The sequence below is a fragment of the Lampris incognitus genome, chromosome 14, assembly GCF_029633865.1.
Source record: "Lampris incognitus isolate fLamInc1 chromosome 14, fLamInc1.hap2, whole genome shotgun sequence".
NCBI lineage: Eukaryota > Metazoa > Chordata > Actinopteri > Lampriformes > Lampridae > Lampris > Lampris incognitus.
The window spans coordinates 48579212-48597892 of NC_079224.1; the positions used below are offsets into that span (position 1 = coordinate 48579212).

Genomic DNA, 18681 nt, shown 5'->3' on the forward strand with positions numbered 1-18681 from the left:
TCACCTGATAAACATAACAACTGACAGCTCTGGACTCACATCACCCGCTAAACATAACAACTGACAGCTCTGGACTCACATCACCTGCTAAACATAACTGACAGCGCTGGACTCACATCACCTGCTAAACATAACAACTGACAGCTCTGGACTCACATCACCCGCTAAACATAACAACTGACAGCTCTGGACTCACATCACCTGATAAACATAACAACTGACAGCTCTGGACTCACATCACCTGCTAAACATAACAACTGACAGCTCTGGACTCACATCACCTGCTAAACATAACTGACAGCGCTGGACTCACATCACCTGCTAAACATAACAACTGACAGCTCTGGACTCACATCCCCTGCTAAACATAACAACTGACAGCTCTGGACTCACATCACCTGATAAACATAACAACTGACAGCTCTGGACTCACATCACCTGATAAACATAACAACTGACAGCTCTGGACTCACATCACCCGCTAAACATAACAACTGACAGCTCTGGACTCACATCACCTGCTAAACATAACTGACAGTGCTGGACTCACATCACCTGATAAACATAACTGACAGTGCTGGACTCACATCACCTGATAAACATAACAACTGACAGCTCTGGACTCACATCACCCGCTAAACATAACAACTGACAGCTCTGGACTCACATCACCTGCTAAACATAACTGAAAGCGCTGGACTCACATCACCTGCTAAACATAACTGACAGCTCTGGACTCACATCACCCGCTAAACATAACTGACAGCTCTGGACTCACATCACCTGCTAAAGATAACAACTGACAGCTCTGGACTCACATCACCTGCTAAACATAAACACTCTAAACAGAAAACTTGCCATTAGCCGGTCTGTAGAAGAACAGGATTTGTAAACTAAATTCTTTGTATGAAATGCGTATTTGAAGGGTTGAAGTCAAAGTTCAGACACAACACAACAATGCTCCAGTGTACACACAGTAGTAAATGCTCCCTTCAGCAACGTACCGCAAATGGAAAGACCTCGTGTCTGCTCATATGAATAAAGGTTTGTCGTGCATGGCACACATTTCATAAACCTAATTAAGTCTCGTATGTCCTCACACTAGTCCATTTATGCCCCTTTTCCACTACATGGTACCGGCTAGGCTCGGCTCGGCTCGACTCGCAGAGTGTCATTCTCCATCACCGTAACGGTACCCCTTCGTGTTGCTGGTCTGCATTGATTTTGGTACCCGCTCCAGTTTTTCTGGGACCTCGACAAAGGTGGTACCAGAAAAGTGGTATCAGTTACCAAAATGTCGGTACTTTCCAGTAATGGAAAACGAAGAAAGAGCAAGTCAAGTTGAGCCGGTACCCTGTTGTGGAAAAGTCCAGCCGGGTTGAGCCGGTACCATGTAGTGGAAAAGTCAAGTCGAGTTGAGCCAGTACCCTGTAGTGGAAAAGTCCAGTCGAGTTGAGCCGGTACCACGTTGTGGAAAAGTCCAGTCAAGTTTAGCCGGTACCATGAAGTGGAAGAGTCCAGTCGAGTTGAAGCCGGTACCATGTAGTGGAAAAGTCCAGTTGAGTTGAGCCGGTACCATGTAGTGGAAAAGGGGCATTATTAGTTTTCATTTTTTCAATTTCTAGTCTAATGCAAACTCTTTCAGCTGGAACAGCTTTGGCCCTTTTTTCTGTTGCGTGAATTCTCATGCCGCTCGCTGCTGTGAGACAGTTGTTCTTTCTCCTGTTTCTCTGTGAAAGTTATGAGTTCATGATGTTAAAGCCACAGTCCTGAATCTGCTGGTGTTACTGGACCAGTGTGTGTCCTATGTAGGTGGAGGTGAGGTGGGTGGTGTCTGAGCTCCATCCCAAATGAATGAGAGTCAGCAGGGCTGTTGTGTCAGAAACACACCAAAGAACCTGCTGGAACCTGAGTTGTACTTATTGATGTAGTATTATGTGTTGGTACTTATTGATGTAGTACTATGTGTTGGTGAAGGTCTTCGACCAGCTTGTTGTGTCATATCTGCTAATCACATAACACCTTCACTTCTTCTGCACACTCAACACTGCCTGCCTTCTTCTTCCTCATCTGGCTGCTATGATGAAGATGAAAACACGATGCACCCTGTCATTGTTCCTGGTGAAGTCCTACTAGACACCACCCTCCACATCACACCCTGCTGCAGTCTGCAGGGTCTGGTGTTCATGGTTTACATATTGTCTTAAATAGACTAGTAATGAAAATATGAAACAAGGTGTTTTTCTGCATGGAGATCCTCAGGACTGTGGTATTAAATACAGATCTCGTTGGCGCTTGGGTGGGTTCTCAGGTGTTTTGCTGTAGGTACTGGACAGAGAACGCCTCCAGCTGAGCCTCCAGTTCAGTCCCTCGGTTTCTGTTAAAAAAGAAAACCCAAATCTAATCTGATATTCTGCTGATTAAGGTAGAACATCTCCCCCTAAATGTAAAAATGATGAGTGTTCAGACCACTGTGGCGCCAGAGGGAAGGTCTTAACCAGACAGAACTACACACACCAGCAGCTCTGGACCAGCGATGGGAAACATGTATGAGCTGGTTTTCAGATCTGCCTCGATGGACACGAGGAGGTTCTGACCTGAGAGCTTTGGCTCGTCTCTGGATGTTCTCCAGTCTCTGAATCTTGAAGCTGAGCTGGCGGATCTGGTTCTCCAGTTCAGCCTCGGTCAGGTCCACACGCTGACACAGACGGCTTAAAGTGCCCATCAGCTCCCTGATACAGATGACATGACATGACACCAGTCACACTCGTTTATAAAGACAGAAACACTCATTCAGAAGTATTAACAATGTGCAGACTTGTCAAGACGTGAAGCTGTTACTTGTGTATTTGTTCTGTGTGCGTGTGTGTGTGTCCCTACCTGCTCACGCATGTGCTCCATCGGCAAAATACCTAGAATGCAATCAAATCCCTGATAATCTGAGGTGTCCTGATGGACTTCACGTGCATGATGAAGATAAAAGCTTTCACTTGAAACATTTTAAATGACGACCAGCTGAAAGCTTTTAACTCACACAGTCACATGGCTTTAAAGAGGCGGCCAGAATCAATCAGAAGAGGCTCTCATAGTTTCACTCCTGCCAGGTGTCCTGACACATGACGGACCGCTGCTCGGTTGTTGTCCTGTTGTGTTGTGTATCTTTTTGTCTTCTGATTAGTGGTTGGGTATCGGTTTAGTACTGGTTGTGTACTGGTTGGGTACCGGTTTAGTACTGGTTGAGTAATGGTTGGGTACCGGTTTAGAACGGTTGTGTACCGGTTTAGTACTGGTTGGGTATTGGTTTAGTACTTGTTGGGTACCGGTTTAGTACTGGTTGGGTACTGGTTTAGTACTGGTTGAGTAATGGTTGGGTACCAGTTTAGTACTGGTTGGGTACCGGTTTAGAACTCATTGTGTACTGGTTGGGTACCGGTTGTGTACCGTTTTAGTACTGGTTGTGTACTGGTTGGGTACCGGTTTAGTACTGGTTGGGTACTGGTTTAGTACTGGTTTAGAACTGGTTGTGTACTGGTTGAGTAATGGTTGTGTACTGTTTGGGTACCAGTTTAGTACTGGTTGGGTACTGTTTGAGTAATGGTTGGGTACCGGTTTAGTACTGGTTGGGTACTGGTTTAGTACTGGCAGTCCAGTTTTTGTGACTCTATTTGTTGATGGTGTTTTGGTGGATAAAGGGGAGCAGACGGACAGACATGGTTGGTTTAGTTTTACTTCCTTGGCTTTCAATAGTTTTATTGTATTGTGATTTATAACTTGTAGTTTTTTCCCTCTTCTGTCGTCATAAGTTCTGCTTCACCGTGGTAACCCGGGGTGGTTTTGTGTTGCTAGCTGGATACTGGTTTAGGCTTTTCGTCATGAGAAGGGCCATGTCATTAAATTCCTGCCTGACAAGGAACAAAACTTTCCTGACGGAGAAATTGGAAGTAAAAAAGTTTGCATTGCTCGTTACTTCAGTTTCTTCTGTGATACATCAACTTTTCCAGCTCAAACAATTGTAAAACTTTTGGGGGGTTATTAAGTCTCTTTTTTAGATATTTGGGGATTTTCTTCTCAACTCCTTGGATGAGAAGTGATGGTCATTTTGACCATTTTGGATTTTCAAAGTTTAATAACTTTGTGGGGGGGGGGAAAGATACAGACCTGCCACTCCCTGAATTCTCCTAAAATTGCATATATTTGCATTAAAATGAGTTGCACACAAAATAAAAAAGTCATGATAAGATCTACCTAAAACCACCATGAGTGGTCAGAAAGACGTCTCGTAATGTGTGCGTGATGGTATGCGTCATATCAGTATTTATGACGTGTGTTGGTTGCATCATTTCCTTCGTGAAGTTCATTGCTCTGTCCTAGAAACACACTAGCGACCGCTCATGGTCGTTTTAGGTAGGAGTGAAATCCCGGTCGTCCTATTAAGAGAGGGTAAAACTCAGATATGGGATGAGAATGAGAGACGAAGAGAAGACGGTGAGCGGCTGACCGGTGGACCTGCTGGCTGCAGCGGCTGGCGGTGGCGGCGGCGGTGGTGGCGCTCTTCAGTCTGTGGCCAACATGTTCCACAAACTGCTGCTTCAGCAGCTTCTCCTGCGATGCGCTGCTCCACATAAGCTTCTCATACAGGTAGAGAAGACCATAGAGCGAGACAGAGAGGAAGATGATCCTCCACCCCACTGAACGCCACACCTGAAACAACACAGGACAGAATGACTGTTCACTGGTAGCTCCATCCATCCATCCATCCATCAATATGTATTTGCTGTCATTTAAAAACATGACAAATATTTTCAGGTTTTAAAACCTTCAGTCATTGTGTAATTGAATGGAGTGTGTGCTTGTGGTTCTTGAGGAACGTTTGTGGTTTTCTGTTTGAGTCACATGACAACCATTTCAGACCACCACTTCATGTCTAGATGCCATTTGAAAAGGTTTATGCTAGATCCAACGGGGTGTAGGCATGGAAGTAGCCGTGATTGCCTGTTGCGTCGGCCAATAGACAGCGCGAAACCTCGAAGCGCACTGACTTGGAACAAATGATGCGCACTGAAACATTTAGCTAGCTAGCTTACAGCTGACCTTAGCATTGCCAGATCACACTGTAACGATAGCTAACGTTAACGCTTGCTAACAATGGAAATTCAAAAAGAGTTTAAACCCTAACCTTAACCAACAACCAATCACGTCTACTTCCGTGCCTACACCCCATTGGATCTAGCATTAACCATTTGAAAACTAGAGCAGAGGCTCTGAGACCCTGACAGGATGACGACCATCTAACAGGATTTCAGTTCAGAGTTCGTTCATTTCCCAAATGAAACGTTACCCACCACTCCACCGATGAGCAGCACCGTCATGGAGGCACGTGAGGTGAGCGAGAGCAGACCTGTCACCACGGAAACTACCAGCTCGTCCCTGAAGGTGGTCCCTTCCTGGAGAGAGAGAGACAGAGACAGAGAGAGAGACGGAGAGTAAGAGAGAGAGACACACACAGACAGAGAGAAAGAGAGACAGACAGACAGACGGACGGAAAGACAGAGAGAGACAGACAGACAGACAGACAGACAGGCAGGCAGACAGACAGAGACAGAGCAAGCGAGAGGGACAGAGAGACAGAGAGAGAGAAGAGGCAGTTTTGTGTTCAACATTTGCTTGTTGGTCACATATGAAGGTAAGTTATGGTGGAACAGCTGAAGCCTGGTGCATCTCCTTCCAGAAAAACTGAGAAATAACATTTTGGATATTGAAGGTTTGATGAAGGGATGTAATGTCTTCCACTTGACTGGAATCAGTACACAATATCAACCTATTATTGTTACATTTTCACATACTAACTGGAAACAGTACACAATATCGATCTATTATTATTATTGTTACATTTACACATACTAACAATTCTACTTCAAACATAAAACAACAAAACTGCAAATGTCATTTAAAAGAAATGAGTGAGCACATAAGACTTGAAATAAATCCAAGAACTAGATAGCCGGGCGTCTGGGTTGCGTAGTGGTCTATTCCGTCGCCTACCAACATGGGGATCGCTGGATCGAATCCCTGTGTCGCCTACCAACACGGCTTGGTCAGGCATCCCTACGGGCACAACTGGCTGTGTCTGCAGGTGGGAAGCTGGATGTGGGTATGTGTCCTGGTTGCTGCCTAGCGCCTCCTCTGGTTGGTCAGGGCGCCTGTTCAGGGGGGAGGGAGGAAAGGGGGGAATAGTGTGATCCTCCCACGCGCTACGTCCCCCTGGTGAAACTCCTCACTGTCAGGTGAAAAGAAGTGGCTGGTGACTCCACATGTATCTGAGGAGGCATCTGGTAGTCTGCAGCCCTCCCTGGATCAGCAGAGGGGGTGGAGCAGAGACCGGGACGGCTCGCAGGAGTGGGGTAATTGGCCAGGTACCATTGGGGAGAAAAAAAAGGGGGGGGAAGTAGATGGTCTCAGTATCAGGGTTGTGTTGCAGCCTGGATGGATTTGTTGAAAGGAAGTCCGTAAAAGGAAGTACTGGTAGTAAGTGGTACAGATGAAATACTGATTCACTGATTCTGCAAGATTTGAGCAGTACAAAGTAAGACGCTAATAAATAAACATAAAAATACTGTTTTGTAGGTCAGGATGTCTTCTTATTGTTTGCTTTATGTTAAGCAAGGATGTGACTGACCCGAAGCTCCACCCACCCTTAGTTACTGTTGCTACCTCTGTTGACTTACTCTCCTCCACTGAGGTGGTGCCCGGCCGTTTAACAGCGGATAGGATGTTTACAGTCATGTACAACAGTAAAGCCAAGAGACAAACTGACGCGTCATCATTCTGCTCACAAAGAAGAGGAGCTGAAGGGAAAAGACAGGCTGAAGATGATGACGTCATCACTCAGACTTCCTCTTGGACTTCTGGGTAGGTTCAGAGATTGTTTAACCTCACATCAATGGAAGCTGCATCGGCTGGTGAATTGGGATACACAAAGATCCGAACATTCGTTTCCAAATTTATGGGAGATGGTGATATTTTTGAACATAATCTCTTTTTTCTTCTTTTAGGAGACAAAGTGAGTGATGGGTGGTAGAACCCTTGAACTTATGCAGTACTGAGAAAGCTAGCATCAGCTGACTGCTGCTCCCCAACTGGTAGAAAACACACACCCTTCCTTTAACCATGTTGGATCTATTTTTCTCTCTTTCCACTTCCGGTGTGGGACGACGGAGGCACGAATTCACACTTGCGGCGGCCTCACCCAGTACCATCCATGCAGTGTCTTTGTCCACGTCTAAGTTTGTCTTCGTTTGATGGCTGGGAGAGCTGGCGCTGGATCAGCTGGGAGAGCTCGTCCTGTGGCGTCCTGTGGGCCCAGGGACCACGGCCCTGCCTGGAGCTGTGCCCGAAGAGGAAACACAAGGGCGGTCTGACAGAACACGGAAGCGGGCAGGCTAAGCTAACTGCTAGCCCATGCAAACCGGCAGTTCCGATAACACCGAGGGCGGCCTCGCCTAGCCTTGACTGTGTTTTTAGTGTCGTTGTGTGGAGTGTGTGGAGGTGTGTCGAAGGTGTCTGGGTGGGAGAGCTGGCATTGGATCAGCTGAGAGAGCTTGGTCTGCTGTATCCTGTGGGCCCAAGGACCACGGCCCTGACCGGAGCTGCGCCCGAAGAGGGAAAACCAGGATGGTCTGACAGGACATGAAAGCAGGGCAGGCTAAGCTTATCTGCTAGCACATGCAGACCGGCAGTTCCGACAGTCATCCTGGCTGGCGTTTGTTCTCCTGGAGAGTGATTTTTTTTGTTGTTTCGTTTGGATATGTGTGTTCTTGTAGTTCTTGGATATGTTTTTGTCTTTGTGTTGCACTGCTGTGTGCTGGGGGAAACCATGTTTTGTTTTGTTTCAAGTGAGCAAGTGCATGAAGTGAAACGACCAGTAAAGTGTTTCTGATTTTCTCACTAACAACAACAGGTAGACCACACAGCCCTCAGGAGTAGGGTTATGATGGCAAGCAGCAGCTGCTAAACCGTGACTTGATCATCCAAGGGAATGGGGTGGAGTTTAGGGTTATTCCTGTTATGATACCTTCAACTAAATGACAGAAATTTGGATGTAAATTACCCAACCTGAATCCCTGGGCTGCAGCCCGCCAGTGCCCGTTTGGCGTTGGTCGCACCGATGAATCTTGTGACAAGGGCGGTCCATCCCAGAGAGAACTGGAAGTCGATATTCTCTCGAAAATCTGCACTGAGGGTCGCCAGGCTGAGGTCGTAGGTCAGATCAAACTTGGTGCTGGGGCCGAGGAGCTGCTCCTGGACTGGCAGGGACAGCAGTGGGCCGACACTCTCTGGAGGAAGAGGTAAAATCTAATCCATCTAATACTACATCCAAATACTATGTCTATTAATACTACATCCAAACACTATGTCTATTGATACTACATCCAAATACTATGTCTATTAATACTACATCCAAATACTATGTCTATTAATACTACATACAAATCCACCAGTGACTTCTCCCATTTCATCCATATGAAACTTCCCAAGCAGAAGAAAACCTGGATGATGGCATGCTGCATTCAGGAATGACAGCTTTAAGTTCTGTGTAAGTTTTGTGTTGCCTGTCCTTCAGTGTTGATACAGAAAGACAGTGGACAGACAGTAGAAATCAATTTACTGTTATGACTGTATAGTTCACTGAGACCAACAGTAACAGAACCAGTCAGCCGGTCCAGCTCCTGTGTTTCCAAATAGAGAAATCTTCCTCATTTACTTTGTTTTAATTAGTACCACTCAGTAACACCTACTGATATTTACCAGCCACAGTGTGATATTTTCTAGTAATATTTACTATTTGTCATTATACACACACACACACACACACACACACACACACACACACACACACACACACGTTGCATTTCTGCAGTGACAGCAGAGTGAGAAAAGGCAGGGGGGTGACATGCGGCAAAGGGCCCTGGGCTGGATTAAAACCCAGGCCACAGCATTTTTTTTTAACCCCCACCCCCTTTCTCCCCAATTGCACTTGGCCAATTACCCTATTTTCCGAGCTGTCCAGGTCGCTGCTCCACCTCCTCTGCTGATCCGGGGAGGGCTGCAGACGTCCACATGCCTTCTCTGATACATGTGGAGTCACCAGCCGCTTCTTTTCACCTGACAGTGAGGAGTTTCACCAGGGGCATGTAGCACGTGGGAGGATCACGCTATTCTCCCCAGTTCCCCCGAACAGGCACCCCGACCAACCAGAGGAGGCGCTAGTGCAGCAAGCAGGACACATACCCACATCCGGCTTCCCACCTGCAGACACGGCCAATTTTCTCTGCAGGGATGACCGACCAAGCCGGAGGTAACACAGGGATTTGAACTGGCGATCCCCATGTTGGTAGGCAACGGAATAGACCGCTATGCTATCTGGACACCACAGCCTTGACCTGTGGTACCAGTCTACCAGGCAAGCTACCGGGGCACTCCCCTGGTCATATTATGATAGTTACAGTGATAATGTGATATTTACTGGTGATGATATATTTACTAGTCATAAGATAACAGACAGACAGACCTGTGTTACCCAGACCCTCATGCCTGTCTGGCGTGATAAAAAACAATACCGGGTTCTAGTCAGATGATACCAGACAGACAGACCTGTGTTACCCAGACCCTCATGCCTGTCTGGCGTGATAAAAAACAATACCGGGTTCTAGTCAGATGATACCAGACAGACAGACCTGTGTTACCCAGACCCTCATGCCTGTCTGGCGTGATAAAAAACAATCCCGGGTTCTAGTCAGATGATACCAGACAGACAGACAGACCTGTGTTACCCAGACCCTCATGCCTGTCTGGTGCGATAAAAAACAATCCCGGGTTCTCTTGGACGGTTTACACACTCTACTGCAGTTAAACTGAATGACATCACACACTGCAGTTTAAACGACACTGTGGCAAGCTGAGGCGTCCGGGCAGCGTGGCGGTCTCGTGTCTTCCTGATGTGTTTGGTCTCACACTGCCAGAGTCTACACACATAAAATACACACTGGTCTCTCCTCGTCTCCCACCAAGAGCAAGACAGGCTTCCTAGTATGTTCTTAACTTGGTTTCTAGTTGATGACCGTAAGTGCTCAGCTGACGGTAATCAACCAAAAACCAAGTTAAGAAAATATTTTGTTGAATTTCGCTTGTTGCACAGTTTTGGAGTTGCCAAAAAATAATTTTACTGCTTACTGCACCTGTAGATGAAGAATGTGAAAAATAATCCTAATAGTCACATTATGATATTCACCAGTCATAATGTGATATTTACTAGACATGATGTATTTACTAGTCACATAATAATACTCATTAGTGATTATGATACTGGCAGGTCATATAATAATACTCATTAGTCATTATGATACTGGCTAGTCACATAATAATACTCATTAGTCATTATGATACTGGCCAATCATATAATAATACTCATTAGTCATTATGATACTGGCCAGTCATATAATAATACTCATTAGTCATTATGATACTGGCTGATCATATAATAATACTCATTAGTCATTATGATACTGGCTAGTCATATAATAATACTCATTAGTCATTATGATACTGGCAGGTCATATAATAATATTCATCAGTCATTATGATACTGGCCAGTCATATAATAATACTCATTAATCATTATGATACTGGCTAGTCATATAATAATAATAATATTCATTAGTCATTATGATACTGACTAGTCATATAATATTCATTAGTCATTATGATACTGGCTAGTCATATAATAATACTAATATTCATTAGTCATTATGATACTGGCTTGTCATATCGTGCTTTCAGGAACATAAAACAGCGTCTCAACAGGAAGGTGAAGTCTGTCAGGGTGTCTTCAGTACCGATCATGTAGTTCTGGGTGGACTGGATGTCTCTGATGATCCCTGTGGTGCAGCGGTAAGCCAGTGAGTTGACCATCCTCTCCTCCACGTGACACAGTAACTTCTACGTGAGGACCAGAGAAGGTTCTGGATCAATAATGCGGTCCAATTCCTACCTTCTATACCTCTGACTAGTCTAACCTAGACACACACACACACACACACAACACTTGGCCTCAATCGTCCCTGTCCGTTGGGTGCGCAAAGGAATCAACATTAAGCTGCTTTGCTCAAAATGTAGTCTAGTGTCCATGCATGTGTGTGTGTGTGTGTGTGCGTGTGGTAAAGAGATGATCAGACCTTGTGATATCAAACTGAACAGACCATTAGATTTCCTGAATGTTAATAACTAGTTCCTGTGTTGGATGATGTTAAGTGATAAACAGTTAATGTGGGTGTTCCAGTTAATGTGGGAAGATGGCGGCACGAAGTCACATTTGCAGCGGCCTCATCCAGTACCGGTGTGGGAAGATGGCAACATGAAGTCACATTCGCGGCGGCCTCACCCAGTACTGGTGTGGGAAGATGGCGACATGAAGTCACATTCGCGGCGGCCTCACCCAGTACCGGTGTGGGAAGATGGCGACATGAAGTCACATTCGCGGCGGCCTCACCCAGTACTGGTGTGGGAAGATGGCGGCGTGAAGTCACGTTCGCGGCGGCCTTAGCCAGTGCTGTCCATGCAGTGTCTTTGTCCACAGCTGCGTCTAAGATTTGTCTTCGTTTGTTGGCTGGGAGAGCTGGCGCTGGATCGGCTGGGATAGCTTGGTCTGCTACGCTGTGGGTCCAGGGACCACGGCCTTGCCCGGAGCTGCACCCGAGGAGGTAACAATGAGGGCGGTCTGACTGGATGCGGAAACGGGGCAGGCTAACTCCTAGCCCATGTAGACCAGCAGTTCCGATAACACCGAGGGCGGTCTGGTGGCGGCCTCACCTGGCGTTGACTGTGGTGTTTTTGATGTGGTCGTGAGGAGTGCGGGGAGGTGTGTCGAGGGTGCCTGGCTGGGAGAGCTGGTGCTGGATTGGCCTGGAGGGCTTGGTCTGCTTCATCCGGTTGCTACAGGGACCATGGCCCCTGCCTAGAGCTGCACCCGAGGAGGAAACACGGAGGGCGGTCTGACAGGACGTATAACCGGGGCAGGCTAGGCTAACTGCTAGCCCATGCAGACCGGCGGTTCTGACAGTCATCCTGGCTGGCGTTCGTTCTCTTGGATGGTTATTTTTTTCTTTTTTTTAGTTTGGATGTGTGTTAGTTTGGGTATGTGTGTTCTTGTAGTGTTTTTGTCTTTGTGTTGTACTGCTGTGGGCTGTCTGTTGTACTGCTGGTGGCTGTGTGTTGTACTGCTGGTGGCTGTGTGTTGTACTCCTGGTGGCTGTGTGTTGTACTGTTGTGGGCTGTGTGCTGCATTGCTGTGGGTTGTGTGTTGCATTGCTGTGGGCTGTGTGTTGTACTGCTGTGGGCTGTGTGTTGTACTGTTGTGGGCCGTGTGTTGTACTGTTGTGGGCCGTGTGTTGTACTGTTGTGGGCTGTGTGTTGTATTGCTGTGGGCTGTGTGTTGTACTGTTGTGGGCTGTGTGTTGTACTGCTGTGGGCCGTGTGTTGTACTGTTGTGGGCTGTGTGTTGTATTGCTGTGGGCTGTGTGTTGTACTGTTGTGGGCTGTGTGTCGTACTGCTGTGGGCCGTGTGTTGTACTGCTGTGGGCTGTGTGTTGTACTGTTGTGGGCTGTGTGTTGTATTGCTGTGGGATGTGTGTTGTACTGTTGTGGGCCGTGTGTTGTATTGTTGTGGGCTGTGTGTTGTCCTGCTGTGGGCCGTGTGTTGTACTGCTGTGGGCTGTGTGTTGTACTGTTGTGGGCTGTGTGCTGCATTGCTGTGGGTTGTGTGTTGCATTGCTGTGGGCTGTGTGTTGTCCTGCTGTGGGCCGTGTGTTGTACTGCTGTGGGCTGTGTGTTGTACTGTTGCGGGCTGTGTGTTGTATTGCTGTGGGCTGTGTGTTGTACTGTTGTGGGCCGTGTGTTGTACTGTTGTGGGCTGTGTGTTGTACTGCTGTGGGCTGTGTGTTGTCCTGCTGTGGGCCGTGTGTTGTACTGCTGTGGACCGTGTGTTGTACTGCTATGGGCTGTGTGTTGTACTGTTGTGGGCTGTGTGTTGTATTGCTGTGGGCTGTGTGTTGTACTGTTGTGGGCCGTGTGTTGTACTGTTGTGGGCCGTGTGTTGTACTGCTGTGGGCTGTGTGTTGTACTGTTGTGGGCTGTGTGTTGTCCTGCTGTGGTCCGTGTGTTGTACTGCTGTGGGCTGTGTGTTGTACTGTTGTGGGCTGTGTGTTGTCCTGCTGTGGGCTGTGTGTTGTCCTGCTGTGGGCTGTGTGTTGTACTGCTGTGGGCCGTGTGTTGTACTGCTGTGGGCTGTGTGTTGTACTGTTGTGGGCTGTGTGTTGTCCTGCTGTGGGCTGTGTGGTTCCTGACTCCTGATTAATGGTCATGATGTAAAATTCTGTATGAATGAAATATATTGATCTCTGCAGGAGAAGAAGTCAGAGGTCAGCACTTCTGTGAATGGAGGGAATTTGACGTCTTGCTCAGAGACACTTCGGCAGGCAGCATGGCTGATTGCTGAAGGCGGGGGTGATGCGGAAACGGGGCAGGCTAACTCCTAGCCCATGTAGACCAGCAGTTCCGATAACACCGAGGGCGGTCTGGTGGCGGCCTCACCTGGCGTTGACTGTGGTGTTTTTGATGTGGTCGTAAGGAGTGCAGGGAGGTGTGTCGAGGGTGCCTGGCTGGGAGAGCTGGTGCTGGATTGGCCTGGAGGGCTTGGTCTGCTTCGTCCGGTTGCTACAGGGACCATGGCCCCTGCCTGGAGCTGCACCCGAGGAGGAAACACGGAGGGCGGTCTGACAGGACGCATAACCGGGGCAGGCTAGGCTAACTGCTAGCCCATGCAGACCGGCGGTTCTGACAGTCATCCTGGCTGGCGTTCGTTCTCTTGGATGGTTTTTTTTCTCTTTTTTTTAGTTTGGATGTGTGTTAGTTTGGGTATGTGTGTTCTTGTAGTGTTTTTGTCTTTGTGTTGTACTGCTGTGGGCTGTCTGTTGTACTGCTGGTGGCTGTGTGTTGTACTGCTGGTGGCTGTGTGTTGTACTGCTGGTGGCTGTGTGTTGTACTGTTGTGGGCTGTGTGCTGCATTGCTGTGGGTTGTGTGTTGCATTGCTGTGGGCTGTGTGTTGTACTGCTGTGGGCTGTGTGTTGTACTGTTGTGGGCCGTGTGTTGTACTGCTGTGGGCCGTGTGTTGTACTGTTGTGGGCTGTGTGTTGTATTGCTGTGGGCTGTGTGTTGTACTGTTGTGGGCTGTGTGTCGTACTGCTGTGGGCTGTGTGTTGTACTGCTGTGGGCTGTGTGTTGTATTGCTGTGGGCTGTGTGTTGTACTGTTGTAGGCCGTGTGTTGTACTGTTGTGGGCTGTGTGTTGTACTGCTGTGGGCTGTCCTGCTGTGGGCCGTGTGTTGTACTGCTGTGGGCCGTGTGTTGTACTGCTGTGGGCTGTGTGTTGTACTGTTGTGGGCTGTGTGTTGTCCTGCTGTGGGCTGTGTGTTGTCCTGCTGTGGGCCGTGTGTTGTACTGCTGTGGGCTATGTGTTGTCCTGCTGTGGGCCGTGTGTTGTACTGCTGTGGGCTGTGTGTTGTACTGTTGTGGGCTGTGTGGTTCCTGACTCCTGATTAATGGTCATGATGTAAAATTCTGTATGAATGAAATATATTGATCTCTGCAGGAGAAGAAGTCAGAGGTCAGCACTTCTGTGAATGGAGGGAATTTGACGTCTTGCTCAGAGACACTTCGGCAGGCAGCATGGCTGATTGCTGAAGGCGGGGGCGAGACAGGGGAATTGAACCTGCTGAATCTGAATACTTTTTACTTGCCCGAGTTGGACAGTAAACAGGGAACACATAGCGGAATGGACATGACAACAGTTTCTGAAGCATCATAGTACGCAGTCAGCTGCATGTTAAAAGTACTTCTGACAGTACTCTGATAGTATTTTGACAGTACTTACCTCCTTGTAGAGGGTGAGTGTGTCCTGTGTCGGGTTAAAATCCGCTCTGAACTCGTCAACCAACACCGGCAGGCTTCGGATCTGATCCATAATACCCGACTCCACCTGACGCGGAAACATCAAACTGATATCGATGATGTCATCAATTAGATTGATCAAACGTCAACTTGTCACATTGTGACAAACTGATTTATGTTTTGTAACATTTTATCTGTTTGATTCAGTTTTGGTGTTTTGGGTTTACTTATGGCTCTACATTACTGACAGACTGATGTGGTCAACGTTCTCTGATAATCACCAGCTTACTTTATTTTATTTATTTTTACCCCTTTTTCTCCCCAATTGTATCCGGCCAATTACCCCACTCTTCCGAGCCGAGGTTTATCAGCCTACCTTTGCAGCCACGTCATCTGTCAGAGTCTTGATCCGCTCTTTCATGCTGTCGGTCAGACGGTCAATCTGCCCGCGCACGAAGTCCAGACGGTCTCTGTGCTCCTCCCGCTCCTCCAGGCAGTAGATCCTAGCAGGGGTCAAAGGTCAGGAGATCTTAAAAAAAAGTGAAACTAGAAGGTGACCTTAAAATTAAAGGTGACTTTTCAAAGAGAACATCTGGCCAATGAGTGAAAGTGCAGATTGCAATTTATTTTTTTGAAATTTATTTTTTATTAATATTCAGCATCAACAAAACATTTCCATAAGATTTATTTCAGTTACTATATGTATTTATCATGTATTCATATTTGCTATAAATCTCCACATAGTACTTATTAGAGGGGTATACTTATAGGAAAGAAAGAACAAACAAAGGGAGAAACTGTGTCCAGGCAGGCAGTGACCTTTTCTTTACAATGATCATTGATTTGTGAGAATAAAATCAGGCGTATGCAGTGCTACGTAGTTAAACCCTTTTTCCAGTGTAAAGCAAATTGTTCCAATTTATGATTGACAGATGCTGTTATCGTCTCCATTCTATAAATGTCTGTTGTAATTTCCATCTATGCGTTCAACGTTGGGCTCTCCTGTCATAACCATTTCCTGGTAAGAGTCTTTTTACCAGCCACCAGCAATATATTCACTAAATACTTATCTTTTCCCTACCACTCGAGGTATATATCCAAAATATATGGTCTTACTTTCTAGGGGTATTTCACATTCAAACATGTCTTGTAGGGTGTTGTGTATCACTCTCCAATAGTCTCTGGACATGTGGTTGTGGTTTGCATTTTGGTTACTCTCATAATGGGATTTCTGAGAGGGTGTAATAAAATGCCTTATCAGGTTTTTCCAACCAAACTCCCTCCATTGCTGTGAACTAGTACACTTCCATTGATACCGCCATATTGTTGTCCATTCTTCCTCAGATATAATTGTCTCTCCTTCCTTCTCCCATTTTGTTTTAAAGTGGCGGGTAACTGAGCTCAAATCTGTGTTTTGGGATACCCATACCCCTGGAAAACATATCAGTAACCACCCAGCCAATTCTGTATGATTAAAAATGTTGCGAAGTATATAAAACAAAGCTTCAAAAACGTGTAAAAATCTGCAGCGTCCACTGGTTTCAGACTCTGGGGGCGTGGCATCGAAAGGAAGACGGCGACGTCACCAAGGAAGCCGGCCAAAAAATCAAGAAAGGAAAACGGGAAAAACGGTCTAACTCCGCAAATCAGTTCTATACATGGTTCAACACATTTTAACATGTCAACAGCAATACATCTCCCACATTTATAAAGTACTTTGAAGCAAATCTGTCAATTTGGTTACCCTGCTCTTTAATGTATGAAGTACCAAGTGTTTTAAGATTTAACGGACCCTTATACATACATGCTATAAGTGCCATCAGATCTTTAATGACCACAGTGAGTCAGAACGTCGGTTTAACGTCTCATCTGAAGGGACGGCATCTCCTACAGGACAGTGTCCCCGTCACTGCACTGGCATTTATTTATATGATCAATGGGAAGACTGGCCCACCAATGCCACTTCCAGCAGCAAGTCATTTTCCAAGGAGGTCTCCCATCCAAGGACTAACCAAGCCCACACCTGCTTAGTTTCTGTCATTCGGCAGAGCCAGGGTCCATGTTGGTATGGCTGCCGGCATTTTGAATTGAAACAGGAAGTTGGGCTGTTGTCTGTCACTATTCTTGGTTTTGTGAGACAGGAAATAGGCTCTTTTACCACCGATTAGCCAAAAAGCAATATTTCTAGTGTCCTTCTTTCTAGCATTTACTTAGCACTATGCTAATTAAATTAAGAAACTGGTAACTGAGAGCAGAAAAGTGACAAAACTAAACAAAACTAGCAACTGGCGTCTATTAAATAAGAAGTAGCACCTTTTTTTTTATGGACCTAGTAAGTTTACAGCAGTGACTAGTATCTGGCAGAATAGTACTAAATGAACTCAAAATAAGTGCTAGTGACTAACTTGTAGACGGAATTGGATTTTGGGTAATTGACGATTAACAGTCTTCCTGGAGAGAAAAGCTTTTGGATGGATTCAGTCAGAGACTTTCTTACTTCCTGTCGGCAGAGGAAATGTTGATGGTGTCCATGACAGCTTTGATGGCCTCGGTGATCTGCCAGGCGGTGACAGTGTGCTGCTCAAACTTCGTTTTCACCGCGGACTGTGAGATGAACTCCTGAGAGGTCAAAGGTCATTCAGAGAAGAGGTTTAAGTTTGGAAACAGACAACTGTTTGACAAATTCTTATCTCGTTTTTCTTTTGTTTCATCAGATTAAATTTTTTTTTTCCACCAGACTTCATGGCCCAGCATCCTGCGACTCAAATTCGGATAAGTGGCTTGGATAATGGATGGATGGATGGACTTAATTTTCTGTAAAAATAGTTTGCTGTAAGTATAATGGACATGAAAATGATGTGAACTGGGGGTGGGGGTTCTTTTTGTTTTTTTTCCCCGTACCTCAAACGTCCTCTCAAAGCTCTGGAACTCTCTCAGTCTCTCATGGAAGCCCTCTGCTAAAGCGCCACCTACAGATCAGAACACAGCAAGGGTCAATGAGAACACTTCATCGTCCAGGGAATGAGTTTGATTTCATAATGATGAAAAGCTGTTAACGAAGAAGAAAATGACGAAAACAAATAATGTTTTTTATTTGATAGTCCTCTGAATGTCTGAGGACGCGATGAGGTCTTTCATTTTGGTTCTGTCCTGTCTGTCCTTTTCAAGTCGGGGAGAGCAAGGCCTCCTAACGTTTTGGGTCACTTGAGTGTAGACAGACTGATCTGAGGAGATTTTCCATTCCAAACAAAAATCCTGCTCAAGGTATAAATGAAATGAAATGGATGAAATTTAAAGGAGGGGAGTGTGGTAGCATAAAAAGGAAATTTGGGTCTGTCTTTAAGCTGTTAGTGAATTCAGAGAAGGCGTTTTCATCTAACGAAGCCCTCCAACAGCCTGCTGTTCAGCCCTCCATCTCAAGTCCCTCACCTGTCTCATCTCTTACACATCTCCATCAGTCCACCCATCTCGCCAATTTCACCCAACCTACCTGTCTAATGCATTTCAACCATCCCATCTGTTGGATGAGACAGGTTGGTTGTTTCATCCATCCCACCCAACCTGTCTCACCCGACTCACCAGTTTCGTCATTTCGACCCATATCACGTTTTTCATCTGTCTCACCTGTCTTACCTGTCTCATCCATCTCATTGATTTAATCAATACTCCCCGACCCCCCAT

General features: G+C 46.4%; 1 protein-coding gene across 1 annotated transcript in view; it reads right to left on the reverse strand.

Moving 5' to 3' along the window:
* Window positions 1-2307: 2307 nt before the first annotated feature.
* mfn1a (mitofusin 1a) overlaps window positions 2308-18681 on the reverse strand; it is a 31671-nt gene continuing 15297 nt past the window's right edge. The window contains exons 8-18 of the mRNA XM_056293946.1: window positions 17902-17969; window positions 17498-17619; window positions 15377-15503; window positions 14984-15088; window positions 10893-10995; window positions 8113-8333; window positions 7642-7707; window positions 5343-5444; window positions 4499-4701; window positions 2598-2732; window positions 2308-2377 (exon numbers count right to left, since the gene is read on the reverse strand). Coding sequence (XP_056149921.1) covers window positions 2308-2377; window positions 2598-2732; window positions 4499-4701; window positions 5343-5444; window positions 7642-7707; window positions 8113-8333; window positions 10893-10995; window positions 14984-15088; window positions 15377-15503; window positions 17498-17619; window positions 17902-17969 — 1322 coding nt within the window. The remainder of the gene's footprint in view (window positions 2378-2597; window positions 2733-4498; window positions 4702-5342; window positions 5445-7641; window positions 7708-8112; window positions 8334-10892; window positions 10996-14983; window positions 15089-15376; window positions 15504-17497; window positions 17620-17901; window positions 17970-18681) is intronic.